Genomic DNA, 15,224 nt, shown 5'->3' with positions numbered 1-15,224 from the left:
TATATCAGTAGTAATAAGTCATAGCAGCTGGACTAAGATTTGTAATTGAGAAAGCCAGTCTGTTGACTAGCTAGGCATCTTCAAGAAGAAACTAAAACAAGTCCAGTTGCTCTGACCCATGACTACTGATATTCCAATAGTGTAACCTGATGCCTTTTATACCTAGTATTGAAGTTTTAGGCCTCTTTCACACGGGCGTTGCGTTGCGGGAACATGTATAATTTTTCAAAGCAAGTGCAAAACATTGTAATGCGTTTTGCACTCGCTTGAGAAAAATCGCGCATGTTTGGTACCCAAACCCGAACTTCTTCACAGATGTTCGGGCTTGGGATCGGTGTCCTGTAGATTGTATTATTTTCCCTTATAACATGAATATAAAGGAAAATAATAGCATTCTGAATACAGAATGCATAGTAAAATAGCGCTGGAGGGGTTAATTTTTTAAATTTTTTTCTTTTTATATTTTTTTTTTGTAAAATTATAAAAATAAAAAAAATTAACCCCTCCAGCGCTATTTTGCTATGCATTCTGTATTCAGAATGCTATTTTCCCTTATAACCATGTTATAAGGGAAAATAATAATAATTGGGTCTCCATCCTGATCATCTCCTAGAAACCGTGCGTGAAAATCGCACCGCTTCCGCACTTCTGTTCAACCCATGCATCGCATCCGCGCGGAATACTCGCCCGTGTGAAAGAGGCCTTAGGGTTACAGCGTAAGGAAGATAATGGGGTACCCTGTGGAGAGTGCAGCTGTTTCTTGCCAATGCTGCTCTGTTTCATGGGCAGGTAAAGACATCTCAGTATAATATATACCCATGTCAGACCACGTTGTTTACTTCCAGACAAGGAACCAATTGCGGTTCTTTCCAACTAATGCAGTTATTTGTGTGTACATTGTCTTGTTGGATAGATTTTTTATGTGAAAATACATGTTCATTCATCAGTAGCTGTAATTTCAGTTTAAGAGAACCTGTCAGCACATGTTAACCTAACAAATTGTTCACAGCGTTAGATTGGAGCCATTAAAGCCAGCTTAAATAAATGTTTATAGTGATAGAATAAAACTTCATTATGCTGTTTCGGGAAGTTGGGAAGTGTCCTAAGGTTTGACCAGTAAACCTTCTCAAATTGTGCTGACACATAGGGAGTGTATGTGCTATACTTTTAGCATTGTCTTATTATAAGTACAATAATGTAGCTGTGATGACTCTGTAAACCTGCATATAGTTATGGTAGCACTATCGCAGAAACCTGCAGAGCAGCTCTGTTGCCCACATTTTTTATTTTTTTTTACATAACTGCAGTTTTTTTGTATGAAGTAACTGTATAAACTAGCAAGACGCGGACGAATAAAATATTACTCTTATCTATTTCATTTATTGCATTTCAGAACTTTTTATTACTTGATGAAGTTTCAAAACTGGCAGTAGAAGAGCCAGAAAAAAATGAGGACAATCTCCTGGTGCAAATTCAAGATCTGACTTGTTATTGGGACACGGTAAGAAACTCTAGAATTCTAGTACAATGTAAAAGGTAGTTAAAAGATAGCTTCTCCTGAAGTACATAACAATGTAGAAACATGTATTTATTTTGCTGTGCTCCTGTTGTAAGTGTGCCAATGGTTTCAGCATCTAACTGCTGTTCATGGCTCTGCAGTAATGTATGAGAATTGGGAAAACTGCAGTGTTCTCTTACACCCCCTGTAGACTTTTTCTGACACAGGCCATTGGGGCAGGACCCTCCCATTACTCTGACAGTGTTCGAGGTTAGCTTCTATATCTTCTATATCTATCTTCTATAACGGATCAGAAGAATGGCAAGGCTGAACGCTGATGTGAACTCAGCCTTAGATTGTCAACTTTTAAACAAATTCAGGCACAACCGGAGATAAGGATTAAAGCAACCTTCCCCCAGTTCTTCTGGCTGTAATCTTGGCCGAACTTGCGCTCTGTCAGGTATGGGGGTCTTTTTTAGTTATTTTTATTTTTTTCTAGAAATTGAGCAAGTATATGAATTAGGCTTTTTATTGGTGCCATGACCCATACGTTTACCAGCGTCCAGATGTACCCCACATACAGTTTTCCTTTTACACTCTCCCTGTCCACATCCGATGTTTACCATACAATATGCGGGCCGCTTTTCTAGCTATGCCTGTTGCACGCTACAGTCATAGCGATAGTGATTATCACTAGAGAAGAATCTAAAATATTTATTAGCCATTTTCTCTCACTCATTGTTTTACTAAACCTCACCAGTTTTGCACTTCAGGGTAAGCTATGCTCCTGTATATGGCTTCATGGTCCAGGAGCAGTAGTTAAATAGTTGTAGCATAAATCCAGTAGTTGCTTTATTTAAAGTCTTCAATGCAACAAGTTTCTGGGCTCCAGGGCCTTTTTTTCAAATAAGAGACAACAGGTTATTTTTATTTTTTTCTCAAAAAATCTTTCAATGGTGTTGTGCTTACAGCACAACCACTAAAGGTGAGCTTACTTAATTGTTGTGGAGCTGTTGTACATTATCATGGCATACTAACCCTATGACTGTCTTTCTTCCCTCTTGTTGCTACACACTGTGGGCCAGATTTATCATGACTGACAGCTCACTCCACTTTCACATATGGCTAAAGTCAGTTTTAGCCAAGTCAGATTTATGATCGGCCCTTTAAGACTGTAATAAATGTGGTTTGACGGTAGCAGTTTATCCGTCAATAAGCAGCTTTACAAAAGTCACACATCCTAACGAAAAAGTCGCAAGTTTTTATGAAAGTCGCATGTTCTATTAAAAAGTCTTATAAGATAAGCATGGTCCTCACTGGAGTGAAATTGCGACTTTTTCGCGACTTTTTAAATAGTCCCAATAGTAAATCTGTCTAGAGATTAATTTACATAAGAAAACACGCCCACTTTCAGAAAACTGTCAAACATAGTGCAGAGCAGAAAAAAGTCGCAAATTTGTGCGCAGTTTTAGCGTTTGGGACTTTTTCACTCCATTATTTTGACCTGAGCTAATGATAAATATGGCCCTGTGTGTGTATTAGATTTTTTTTTTTTCCCCTACAGCACTGCAAGAGTTAATTCCATTTCTGCTTCTGTTCCCAGCTGCTTGATCAATGAGCTAATTAACTCCCCTATATAGCTGCATTGCTGATTTCACTTCTTTGCCTCATCTATTATTTTCTACAAAAATTGCTAGGTCTCTCTAGCTTGCTAGTGTCTGTTTGTTTGTCTGCCTGTGAATAGACCTATGCCTGTTTCCTTGTCCCTTATCCTGTGCCACCTGACCTGACCTGTGCCTGTTCACCAAACTGATCCTGTGAAGCCTTGCCTGACCTTTGGATTGTTTCACACATTGACATGAACTCTGCCAACCCTGACCCTGCCTGTTTCCTGAATAAGTGTATTGACTGATTCCTTGGTGCTTTGCATCAGTGTCTCTGACCTCAGTGGTGATAACAGTATTTGTAGAGCAGCACAAAATGGACCTTCTGGCCTGTCTGGAATGCACCAGCCGTGGAGGAACAGCCAATCCAACACCGTCCCATAGATATAAATGGTTCACAGAAGATATCACAGCAGCATGTCCAGTGTGACTTTTATAGGGGACCAGAGTGCACACACAAGTACGAAGTTTCGTCTACGCAGTAGCCTTTCAAGTATACTAGTACAAAATCAATCAAACATATAAATAGCATAGTCAGCCCCCCACATGTGACAACATATAACCAATGACCACATACTATGAATCAAAGACACCTGTGTGTTAGTTAAAATGATCGCTGCTACCAATAGAGATACTGCTCTACCAATCAAAAGTACCTGATGTTAATTAAATCGATTCCAGCTGCATTCTCATGTTGTCCATGCCTGTCGGCGTCTCCCTGGGCGTGTTGCGCTTGCCCGTGACGTCATCGCGTCGATGTAGAGGCGGAACAACGTCGCCTCATACAGCAAAAAAGCTGTATCCAACTGTGAACAAGCATTGCATGTAGACCAATGAAAATCAATATTCGTACTACAATATTCGAAACGTCGTACTTGTGTGTGTTCACTCTGGTCCCCAATAAAAGTCACACTGGACATGCTGCTGTGATATCTTTTGTGAACCTTTCTGACCTCGGTGGGTCGGCTAACAAGCACACCGGAACTATTCCAAGATGTAGCGGCTTGGTGGCTTCCCTACAGCAAATTACCATAAATAGTAAAAATCAGGGGACCACCAGGATAACTCCCTCAGAACTAGCCCAACGTCAAACTGGTTGGTTGGCACAGAGGGTCTACTTTACCCAAGTTATGGGATCAGTCTTAACAGTGAGACTGTTGGATTTGATGCTCAACATGTCTGTCCACCTGAATGCTTTGATTGTTTCCTCATCTGCCCCTTCACCTCTGCCTCAAGTCTTGCTGGCTGGAGGTTCCAGTTTACACCTGTCTCTATCCCCATTCTATGATGGATTTTCCAACCTGTGTCGTGGCTTGCTCTACCAGTGCACTATGCATTTTGAACTTCAGCTACATCTGTTTTCAATGTGACCTTTGTGAATTTGCTCCGGTCTTGTGAGGCCCTCACCTGGGCTAATGGGAGAGGCGTGATCCTGTGACCAGTAATCTGATGGTGATCTTTCTGTCGGGCAATATGCCATACAATACTGTACATTGTCCAGTGGCAGCATTCTCGTAGGGCTTGTCAGCTTGCTTGCTTATTGCTTCAGTGGGTCAGCAGCCAACCACACCAGGACTATTCCAAGAGGTAGCAGCCTTATGGTTCCCCTGCAGCGAATGCCAGATCCCTGTATAAGAGTTAGTGTGAAAACCAGGGACTGCCAGGATAACTCCCTCAGGACTAGTCCAAAGTTAGATTGGTTGGTTGGCACAGTAGGTCCACACTCACTACCCATAATAGCCTGAACCTCGGTCCGTGTAGAATAAAAACATTGTCTATTCGACATGTGTAAACAGTTACTGTCAGCGAACATGATTCTGAGAATGAACATACACAGTAACAATAGGTTACCTCCATACAGAGAGCATGATTGCAGCATGTGAGTGAAGCTCACATGGTGGGCAGTGAGCTGGAATGAATGGTTCGTGTGTATCCACCCACATAAATGGGCCCCAAGATCAATCTGAGTGGTCCGTAGGCTATGTGTGTAAACCCAGCTTCATTTGCTGGTTTATTAATCTCTTATGTAATCATATGATTACGTTTTGAGCCAAGATGTTCAAAACAAAGACCTTGTTAATCTTTTTAGTAGAGTTTATTCTAATACAGTGTCCTGAGAAGTAGGGGCCTCAGTTCACTGACGGCCATCTCACTTACTTTAAAACTTCTTATAACTTGCACTACTGACTGGTGGAAAAAATCATTAGGACATGTCTTTACAGGCATTCCGCGCTAACCTCTGTGCTTTTGGAAAGGATTCTCTGTAGATAATTGGCAAGGGACATAACTCGCACTTGATAATGATCAGTAGGGAGTGCAATTATTGTGTCTCTGAGATAATAAAGCAATTGCCGTGAATTGAAGACGTATTGCATTACACTCCAAAGTCTACAATTTTGATATATAGGAATAATCTTATCAGCCCTATGTTGTTGTTTTTTCTCCTTTGGATGCCATTCTTCTTTTTTTCTTCTAAGTGAACAAAATTCATCCAACAAGATAAGTGTACATTTTATTTACTGTGCTGTTTAAAATGTATTTGCTCCTTTAAGATGTCCTATGTTAACGCTGATGTCAAGCTGTGATGTAAAAGACTGATATGCCTTTATAAGAAGGGTTTATTGGAAGTTAAAGGGTTATCTGTGTTAACAACCCGTAACTATATACCCTGCTATAGCGTATGGATATTTATATAGTGGTCCCTTGATACGGAGACACCTTTATTAGCCAGAAGGAGGTATATTAGCAGCTTTCCTTTTGGAGGACCCTCCTCCTCAGTGCATTACATGGATGAACCATTGATTAATGCAGACTAGTCTCCCTGCTGTGATACCTGATTACAGGGGACCTATCACACAGGGAAAGCATATCCAGCGCAGACAACTCCTTTAATTGTTGCTAAAAGTGGTGGTTTTTTTGGGTGTTGGAGAACTTTGCTTCTTTTATTACAATGATAAATATTTAATTATCAGTTTACTCAGGTTTCCCTTGGCTAAGGCTTCTTTTAGATCTACGGTACGGAGATCTGGCAGAGAATGCCGGGAATTGGCCAGACCCTAATCTCAGTGTTGAAGCACCTTTTGATTTTATTACAGCACTCTTTTTTTGGGTAGGAGTCTATCAGCATGGCCCATTTGGACTTTTCTTTGCAAAACCACTCCAAATCTGTCAGATTGTGAGGGCATCTCCTGTGCACAGCCCTCTCCAGATCACCCCACAGATTTTCAATCTGATTCGGGTCTGGGCTCTGGCTGGGCCATTCCAAAACTTCTGGTGAAGCCATTCCTTTGTTGATTTGGATGTATACTTTGGGTCGTTGTCATGTTGAAAGATGAAGTTCCTCTTCATGTTCAGCATTCTAGCAGAAGCCTGAAGGTTTTGTGCCAATATTGACTGGTATTTGGAACTGTTCATAATTCCCTCTAGCTTAACTAAGGCCCCAGTTCCAGCTGAGGAAAAACAGCCCTAAAGCATGATGCTGCCACCACCATGCTTCACTGTGGGTATGGTGTTCTTTTGGTGATGTGCAGTGTTGTTTTTGCGCCAAACATATCTTTTGGAATTATGGCCAAAAAGTTCAACTTTGGTTTCATCAGACTATAACACCTTTCCCATGTGCTTTAGGGAGACTTCAGATGTGTTTTTGCAAAATGTAGCCTGGCTTGTATGTTTCTCTCCGTAATAAAAGGCTTTCGTCTTGCCACTCTACCCCATATCCCAGACATATGAAGAATACGGGAGATTGTTGTCACATGTACCACACAGCCAGTACTTTCCAGATGTTCCTGCAGCTCCTTTAATGTTGCTGTAGGCCTCTTGGTAGCCTCCCAGACCAGTTTTCTTCTCGTCTTTTCATCAATTTTGGAGGAACGTCCAGTTCTTGGTAATGTCACTGTTGTGTCATATTTTCTCCACTTGATGATGACTGTCTTCACTGTGTTCCATGGTATATCTAATGCCTTGGAAATTCTTTTGTGCCCTTCTCCTGACTGATACCTTTTAACAATGAGATCCCTCTGATGCTTTGGAAGCTCTCTGTGGACCATGGCTTTTGCTGTGGGATGCGACTAAGAAAATTTCAGGAAAGACCAACTAGAGCAGCTGAACTTTATTTGGGGTTAATCAGGAGCACTTTAAATGATGGCAGGTGTATGCTGACTCCTATTTAACATGATTTTGAATGTGATTGCTTAATTCTGAATGCAGCTACATCCCCAGTTATAAGAGGGTGTTCACACTTGTGCAACTAAATTTATTTATTTTTTGTTTTCTTCCCTCCACCTAAAAGATTTCAGTGTTCATTTGTTTTTCAATTGAGTGGTACAGTTTATAGGTCACATTAGAGGTGTAAAAATTTTTTTTTTACATCATAGAAACCTGACATTTTAACAGGGGTGTGTAGACTTTTTATATCCACTGTGTATATATACATACACACTATTTTTCATTTTTTTTTTTTTTTTTTCAGATACCATTCAGAGTAACACACTTGCAATAAAAGTGTGGATGGGGGCAAACACATTTTTTTCACAGCATCTGTAGCTCTTTTCTGATGTGCCTATTGTAGCAGAAAGAACCAAACTAGTTTTCCCATATGTCAATTGCATTCCAGTTCCTTTTGAAAACTTACTGAAGTCCTTCGTCTAGCATTTTTTTATTTTGTTGCTGCCATCTACTGGTAGTTTTTATGTTGGCCTGCTCTAAGAGGACCTATGAGTTCATCTTATGTGTCTGTTTTAGAAGATAATTGAATTCCGCATTATATAACATTTCTTGAGCATCTTTTCTTATAACGCTGTGTTTTGCTGTTACGCTATTATTCCTCCTAGAAATTTGTGAATACATTTTAGAACTGGGTGGTACCAGTAAGGCTAGGTTCACATCTGCAGCAAGTTTCCAGGAAAAATGTAGGACAGAATACCATAGCATGCTGGGCTGTTTTGTCTGAAAGAATAACTGACACCATAACAAAAGCCTGACAGACCTCATTATCAGTGGGGTTGGTTGGGTGCTGTTTTTGTTCTGCATATGGCGGATCTGGCACTTTAGGCTACTTTTACACTTGCGCTTTTCCTTTTCCGCTATCGAGATCCGTCATAGGATCTCAATAGCGGGGGAAAACTCTTCCGTTTTGTCCCCATTCATTAGCAATGGGGACAAAAATAAACTAAACGGAATGCGCCGAAATGCATTCAGTTTAGTTGCGCTCCCATCGCAGGCAGAATAACGCTGTAAGTCAATAGGGATGGATCTGTTTTCTCTGACACAATAGAAAACGGATCCATCCCCCCTTTGACTTTGAATGGAGTTCATGACGGATCCGTCTTGGCTATGTTAAAAATAATACAAGTGTTTTTACTGATCCATGACTGAACTAGCAAAAAATGCTTGTGTAAAGTAGCCTTAGTTACCAGTTATTTTTTTATTTTTATTGTGCAGCATGCAGATATTAAGTGAGGATACCCAGACACTTTTTAGACCTAACGGAAAATAAAAATTGGTTGTAAAGGTGCACATAGTAATTTAACCCGTCTCCATGAAATGCAGTGCATTCTGCAGGCAGCATTTTATAGATCAGGAGCTGAGCATATTGATATATAGTTGTGTGGAAAAGATTCTGTAAAACTTTGAATGTAATTTATACATTTAAATTTCTACTATTTATGAACTCAGTTGTACACGGGGGAAGATGTTATCAGTGATTGATAGCATTCCCTGTGTAAGTGTGTATACAGATAAACTGCCAAGCAAAAGGGTAGCAATGTTTTGAACTTTAGACTTTCAGGCTCCATATCTTACCATCCACTACATCTTTGAACGTGAGACTACCATAATTTTATTGACAGTCATCTTGGCTATCTCATAACAATCTTTTTCTGCTTGTATACTACAAATTACAATCTGTTCTCGCATTCCCTAATAGCTCAGTATGTTATTAGGTTGATTCCCAAGCAAAAGGTCATTGGTTTGAATCCAGGAGCTGCCATTAAAACAAAAAACAATAAAAAAACAGCATCATCCAGCTTATCGATAGCGGTTTCTCGGACAAGAAAATTGCCAAACTGCATCATGTGAGTGCTGTGGCAGTTGTCAAATAAACATTTAGAATAGGTACACTACTGTGGTGGGTGCAATTAACAAAATCTGACTAAACCCTCACATTGATGTTAAAAATAAGACTTTAGCCAATATATCCTTATACGAAGGACATACCAGAGCCCGTTCACCACGTCAAGGTATCTCGGGTATTAAAAGAAAATTTAGACTGGCATATTCTTATTCATAGTCATAGGTGCATATCCATAAAGCAAACATAACTAATAAAAAAAATAATGGCTGCACACACATATAAGCAGTAAAGCTGAGAAATGGGGATCATTCTAAATTCAAGTGGTATTATACCTACTATAAATGGATGAATGGAAGCTCTTAGCGCACATTTTGATCAAACTTGTGTCAGGCCCATCTACAAAGAGTCAAGGTGGCTTCCACAGACGAAGTCCCTATCACTAATATACCGCCTCTTTATTTGAGGGTAGCGCCTCTTTTAGACTGAGCACACGCCCATCTGCCTGGGGCCTCTGGGCAAAGTACAGATGTAGCTGGTTCCTTCACTGCCCTGATAATGTGGACTTGGATAAGTCCAAGAGAGGCGGTATGTTAGTGATAGGGGCCTGTCTGCAGAAGCCACCTTGACGTTTGGTAGATGGGCCCGACACAAGTTTGATCAAAATGTGCGCTAAGAGCTTCCATTGATCCAGTTATAGTAGGTATAATACCTCTTGAATTTAGAATGATCCCAATTTCTCAGCTTTACTGCTTATGTATGTGCAGCCATTATTTTTTTTATTAAGGTATCTCAGGTGGCACAGGACCTAACGCTAACCTACCTGTGCCATATGGGCAGTACCAGGGGCTAGTGTGCGAATTACAGAAGCGTAAGGTCAGACTCACAGCAAACTGCTCCCAGTTGCCTCCAGTGTGAAACCACATATGCGAGAGAGAAGGCTGTGAGTACCACCCAGAGCCTACTGATATGATGCAGGCCTTCATCACGTCCATGTAGTTATAATAAACGTTGGCTCGAGTTTGCTAAAAAGTATGAACAGTGGACAGTAGAGGATTGGAAACAGGTGATTTGGAGCGATGAGATGAAAGTCAATAGACTGGGCTCTGATGGGTGCAAATGGGTCTGAAAGAAACAAGAGAAAAGGGGGCTAACGGATCGAGAAATTGAAGGTACTGTTAAGTTCGGTGGAAGAAGCCTGATGATATGGGGTTATTTCACAGCCAAAGGCATTGGATACCTGACCAGCATCGATGGTGGTCTCAATGCTGAGCTATATGTAAGTATCCTACCACAAGAGTTACTTCGTACACTCGAGTACTATAGGTATGAAAAGAACTACATAGTGTTCCAGCAGGACAATGACCCGAAGCATATGTCAAGATTGGCAAAGAAATGGTTCAGTGACAATGAAATGGAGGTCCTGGATTGGCCCCCACAGTCCCCAGACCTCAACCCAATCGAACACTTGTGGGTAGAGTTGAAGAAAAAAGCTGAATTCGTACCCAAGTTAGACCAGTGTGCACCAACATTGGGAACGTGTAGAAGAGACCTGTGAACAGATTTCGGTCGGGACGTGCTTGAATCTGATCGAGAGCATGCCCAGAAGGACTTGGGCAGTGTTGAAAGCCAAAGGTGGATTTCTAAACGCTAATAAAATAATGCAAATTAAAAAAAAAATATTCAGGAGCAAAACAGTAACAGTGTAGTTACATGACAAGAATCTGCATAACTAATCATATGCCTAATGGTTGCAAGTCCAGTTTATTTATGAGATAAGATGACTGTTAGTCTCACGTTCGTAGCTGTAGTGGATGGTGAGATATGGAGCCTGAAAGTCAAAAGTTCAAAACATTGCTACCCTTTTGCTCATCAGTGTATAGCTGTCAGTCACTGATGGCTGTACAAGGGGAGGTGTTATCAGTGATTGATATCATTCTCTGTGTAAGTGTGTATACAGAAATAGCTGTACAAGGGGAGGTGTTATCAGTGATTAATATTCTCTGTGTAAGTGTGAATACATAGATAGCTGTCAGTTACTGATAGTTGTACACAAGGGAGGGGTTATCAGTGTTGATAGCATTTTCTGTATAAGTGTTAATACATAGATAGCTGTCAGTCACTACTGATGTACACATCTTGAGCTCAGAAAGACCAGAGGTTTTAAATGTTTTGCTGAATCTTTTCCCACAATACTATAGATCAGCCTGCTCAGCTCCTCCTGCTCTATAGCATGCTGCCTGCAGATATCACAGCATTTTGTAAAGTTGCATTCCTCAGTGACTTTTGATGTAGTTTGTAGTGGGCTATTTACACTGCCTGCCATGATTTTGGCTTGAGAAAACCCACGATTGTCCAATTAGTTCCGGAATGCTATCACAATGGAAATTTCATAGAAGCAAGTTAAAAAACCTCTTAAATATACGGCTATGTTCACATTGTGCCAAGTGTATCCATGGGGCCCAATTTGCCCATTAGATGTCAAGAGTATCCTTTTAGCATCTTGTGAGCAGGATTATGGTGGTATACCTTTTTTTTTTTTTTTTTTTTCTTCTACTATATAGAAAAGTGTAGCTTTCTGTATTCTGAGGCATCTCATTGTTTATTTGATCATGGGAGCCTATGGAAAAAATATGTATACATCAGAGGATTCTGACAAAGGTATATGTCTGGAATTGCACTGTTGTCGGACAGTTTTTAAAGCTCTTAAGTGAGCAGCCCGGCTTATAAAAGAAAGGAAGGAAAAAAATCTTGGCTGACTTGCTAAACATCCCTCCGTCCCAGCACTGCAGGCTTGGTCCCCATTAGGCTGGAAGTGATGACATCGGTTCGTCATTCATGTAACCGCTCAGCCAGTCACTCATTTTAGCAGTTGTGCGTATATGATTGACTGAGTGGTTACATGAGCGATGGGCATGATGTCATCATTCATGGTCTGTCTGAACCCAAACCCGTAAGGCTGTAATGTAGCAACCTTTTAGCAGTTGAGTTAAAGTGAACCTAAACTTTCAAGTAATTTTTTTTTTAAGTGTTAGAAATACCCTAAAAGTCTTTAATTTTATACTTTATTTCTTTTCTAATTTTAACAAAAAGTAGGCCTCCTGAAGTTCAGGCCTCGTGAAGCACTACTCACTACGGAGCATACAGAATCTGTTCTGTTTCTAAATTGTACAATACATACTGCCGTGAGCTGTGTTCTGGCAGGCGCACCCCTCGCTGCTCCTGCCCGTAACCCTCCACTGATAGCTGTGCCATAGAATATCAGTGCACCAATGTTCTATGCAGAGCTATCAGCAGGGCGTAGCGAGGACAGGCAGGAGCCGCTACGTGCTGTGCAGGGCTGAAACCTATTCCTAGAACATCAGAGCAGTGTATGCTGCATTGCTAGGCAAGACATGGACCAGCAAGTTCAATGCGAGGAACTCGTAGTGTGTGTCAGTGTGATTTCCTGTTCTGACCTCTTCTCCTTGGACAGAATTGCACAGCATCGTGATGATTTATAAGGCCGTGTCCCTGCCTGACCTGGAATCTACTGAATTATACTGACATAATGCTGTCAGTGTATAATACAATAGATTCCCAGACTCTCAGGTTACACAGCATTATAAATGATTAGAGGTGGGCAATCGCACAGCCACACGCAGTGGCAGAGGATACAGGCAGGAGCAGGAAGATGTACTCCTGTCTGGACAGTTCTCTCTGCAGCACGTATAATACAAATCAGTCTGTACACTGCATACATGGCGGAGGTGTACATATTCTCTGTGCACTCTAGTGAATACCTCTTCAGGGACCAGAAAATGATTTCAAGGTGCACTTAATTTATTTAAAGTTTGGGTACCCTTTAAGCTTCATTTTCAAGAGCCTTTGTGCTACCCTGCAAATTTTAAAACCTGTTGGACAGCCCCTTTTATTTCCTTGCGGTAAATTGTCCAAAGTACTGTTAAAATACTGTTAACAAATATGTATTTTCTTCCCAGACACTGGAAATGCCAACTCTCCAAAACCTCTCCTGTAGTGTGAGACCTGGGGAATTGCTGGCTGTAATTGGACCAGTTGGGGCAGGAAAAGTGAGTTGTTTTTTTCTCTGAATACCTTGAAACTGATTTTTTCAGTATAATGAAAATGCTGATACTTTTGTAGGCTGTGTTCAGTCAGTCTTTAGACTCGTGATGAAAGGGAATGCGTAGTGTACGTACATTGATTGTCCCAATGCATTCCAGTTGGGTGATGACATGTCAGAGAAAACTGCTTGGGGTGTTACTTTTTTGTGAAGACACAATAGTCTGCTTAGTTTACCTTGCTGTATTGTGTTGTCTTATTTTACTCTGTTGGTTTGATTTTTATTCTGATGAAAGGGAGAATAATGCTGAGACCTGACCTACAGTGACTCTTTATCACACTGTTTATTACCCTGTCATATATTACTGTCGAGGTACTTTTATAGAAACTGTTACAATGTTTTATTTTCATTGTGTTCATGTGTTTGTTTGTTTTTGTCATTGAGCTCGTGTCTGTCCAAGGTAAAGACTATTATTTCTGCATAAATGAAGAAGTATTGTAAATCTTAAGTTAAACTTATGACTTCAAAATGTGATGATGGCAGTGGACAGTGCCCACAGCCGTCGTCACTTCAATCACTTTTCTAGACCTCTGACATTCAGTTCTGTAGTTAGGCAGCGATATAGCCCAACCAATATTGCAGTGCCGCCTATGGCTTGGCTGTAAGTAAGGCTCTGTGCAGACTGCATTGGAGCTGGTATAAATACTTCAGTTGAGAAAAGGTATACCGATGCATACCACCCCTATGGAGGCCAAAAGGACAGTATTTTGGCCTTCTTTGGGTAAATGATGCCCTATGGATACTTTTTAACACAATTGCTGGAGCTCTTCCTGCTGTATTGGCTAAATATAAAGCTCTGATGCAGTGTGCACAGATCCTAAGAAACATGTGAGTAGACGTGACAGAAGAGGACAACACAAGGACTTGTATTTCTTACTGAGTTTAGTTTACTTCACTTTCTCAGAATAGGTTATCGATATCAGGTGGCTTTTGACATCATGCACCCCCACTGATTAGATGTTTGAGTAGAGTTGGTCCAGGGACTAAACGGCTCTGCTTGTTGTGCAGTGGACGCTGCTGTCATTGAAGAGAATGAGAGCAGCTCTTAAAAGCGCCGTGCACTGCACGGTGGGTGGAGCTTTGTAGTTCCGGACACGATTTCTGGTGTCAGAGCTACTCAAATGGCTGTTCGGCGGTGGTGCGGAGTGTCAGACCCCCGCTGATCAGATATTGGTATCCTGTGGATACAAAATCAGTAGAAAAGATGTGGGCAACCCCTTTAACCACTTCCCGACCGCCCCTTGACTATAAACGTACTTGGGCAGTCTATCTCTGGACGTTCTGGAACATCCATACTCGAGATGGCAGCTGCACGCTAAGCTGCCAAGCGGGGGGGCCCACTGTCAGTAACAGCAGGGCACCCCAGAGAGAAGGCAGGGACTGTTCCTGGGTGTCTATGCCTTCTAGATCGCTGTATACACAGCACTTAACGAGCGCTGGGTGTTCGGATCAGGAAGCACTATGCCGCTTCCTGTCCCGGCCTGGTGGTCATGTGACTGCCGGGGGAGTGCAGGAGTTGTCTGGTCTTCCACAGACCTCGATCAGCCCTGCACTGAGGCTGTACAGCATTGTATACTGCGGTACAACCTCTCTGGGGGGTGTATTTTCCCTGTAACTGGGCTACTATGTCAGCCCCAGTTACAGGAGAAATCAATAGTTTAAAAAAAAAAAAAATGAAGTTAAATGTCCCCCAGAGGTCTTCTGACTTTATGGGGGACACAAAGTGTAAAATAACATTTAAAAAAAATAAAAAATCCCCCCCCAAATCCGTTATTTAAAAAATGTAAAAAAAATTGAAGAAAAAATAAAAATAGACATATTCGATATCAACGCGTCTGCAACGACCGTCTCTATATCATATGATCTAAACAT

General features: G+C 41.2%; 1 protein-coding gene across 1 annotated transcript in view; it reads left to right on the top strand.

The window, feature by feature from the left end:
* ABCC4 (ATP binding cassette subfamily C member 4) overlaps positions 1–15,224 on the top strand; it is a 318,763-nt gene that overhangs the window by 91,046 nt on the left and 212,493 nt on the right. The window contains exons 9-10 of the mRNA XM_044284601.1: positions 1,394–1,501; positions 13,210–13,299. Of these exons, the coding sequence (XP_044140536.1) occupies positions 1,394–1,501; positions 13,210–13,299 (198 nt within the window). The remainder of the gene's footprint in view (positions 1–1,393; positions 1,502–13,209; positions 13,300–15,224) is intronic.

This window comes from Bufo gargarizans, chromosome 3 (assembly GCF_014858855.1).
Source record: "Bufo gargarizans isolate SCDJY-AF-19 chromosome 3, ASM1485885v1, whole genome shotgun sequence".
In the NCBI taxonomy this organism is placed as follows: domain Eukaryota; kingdom Metazoa; phylum Chordata; class Amphibia; order Anura; family Bufonidae; genus Bufo; species Bufo gargarizans.
This window is presented reverse-complemented; position numbering and strand designations above follow the sequence as displayed.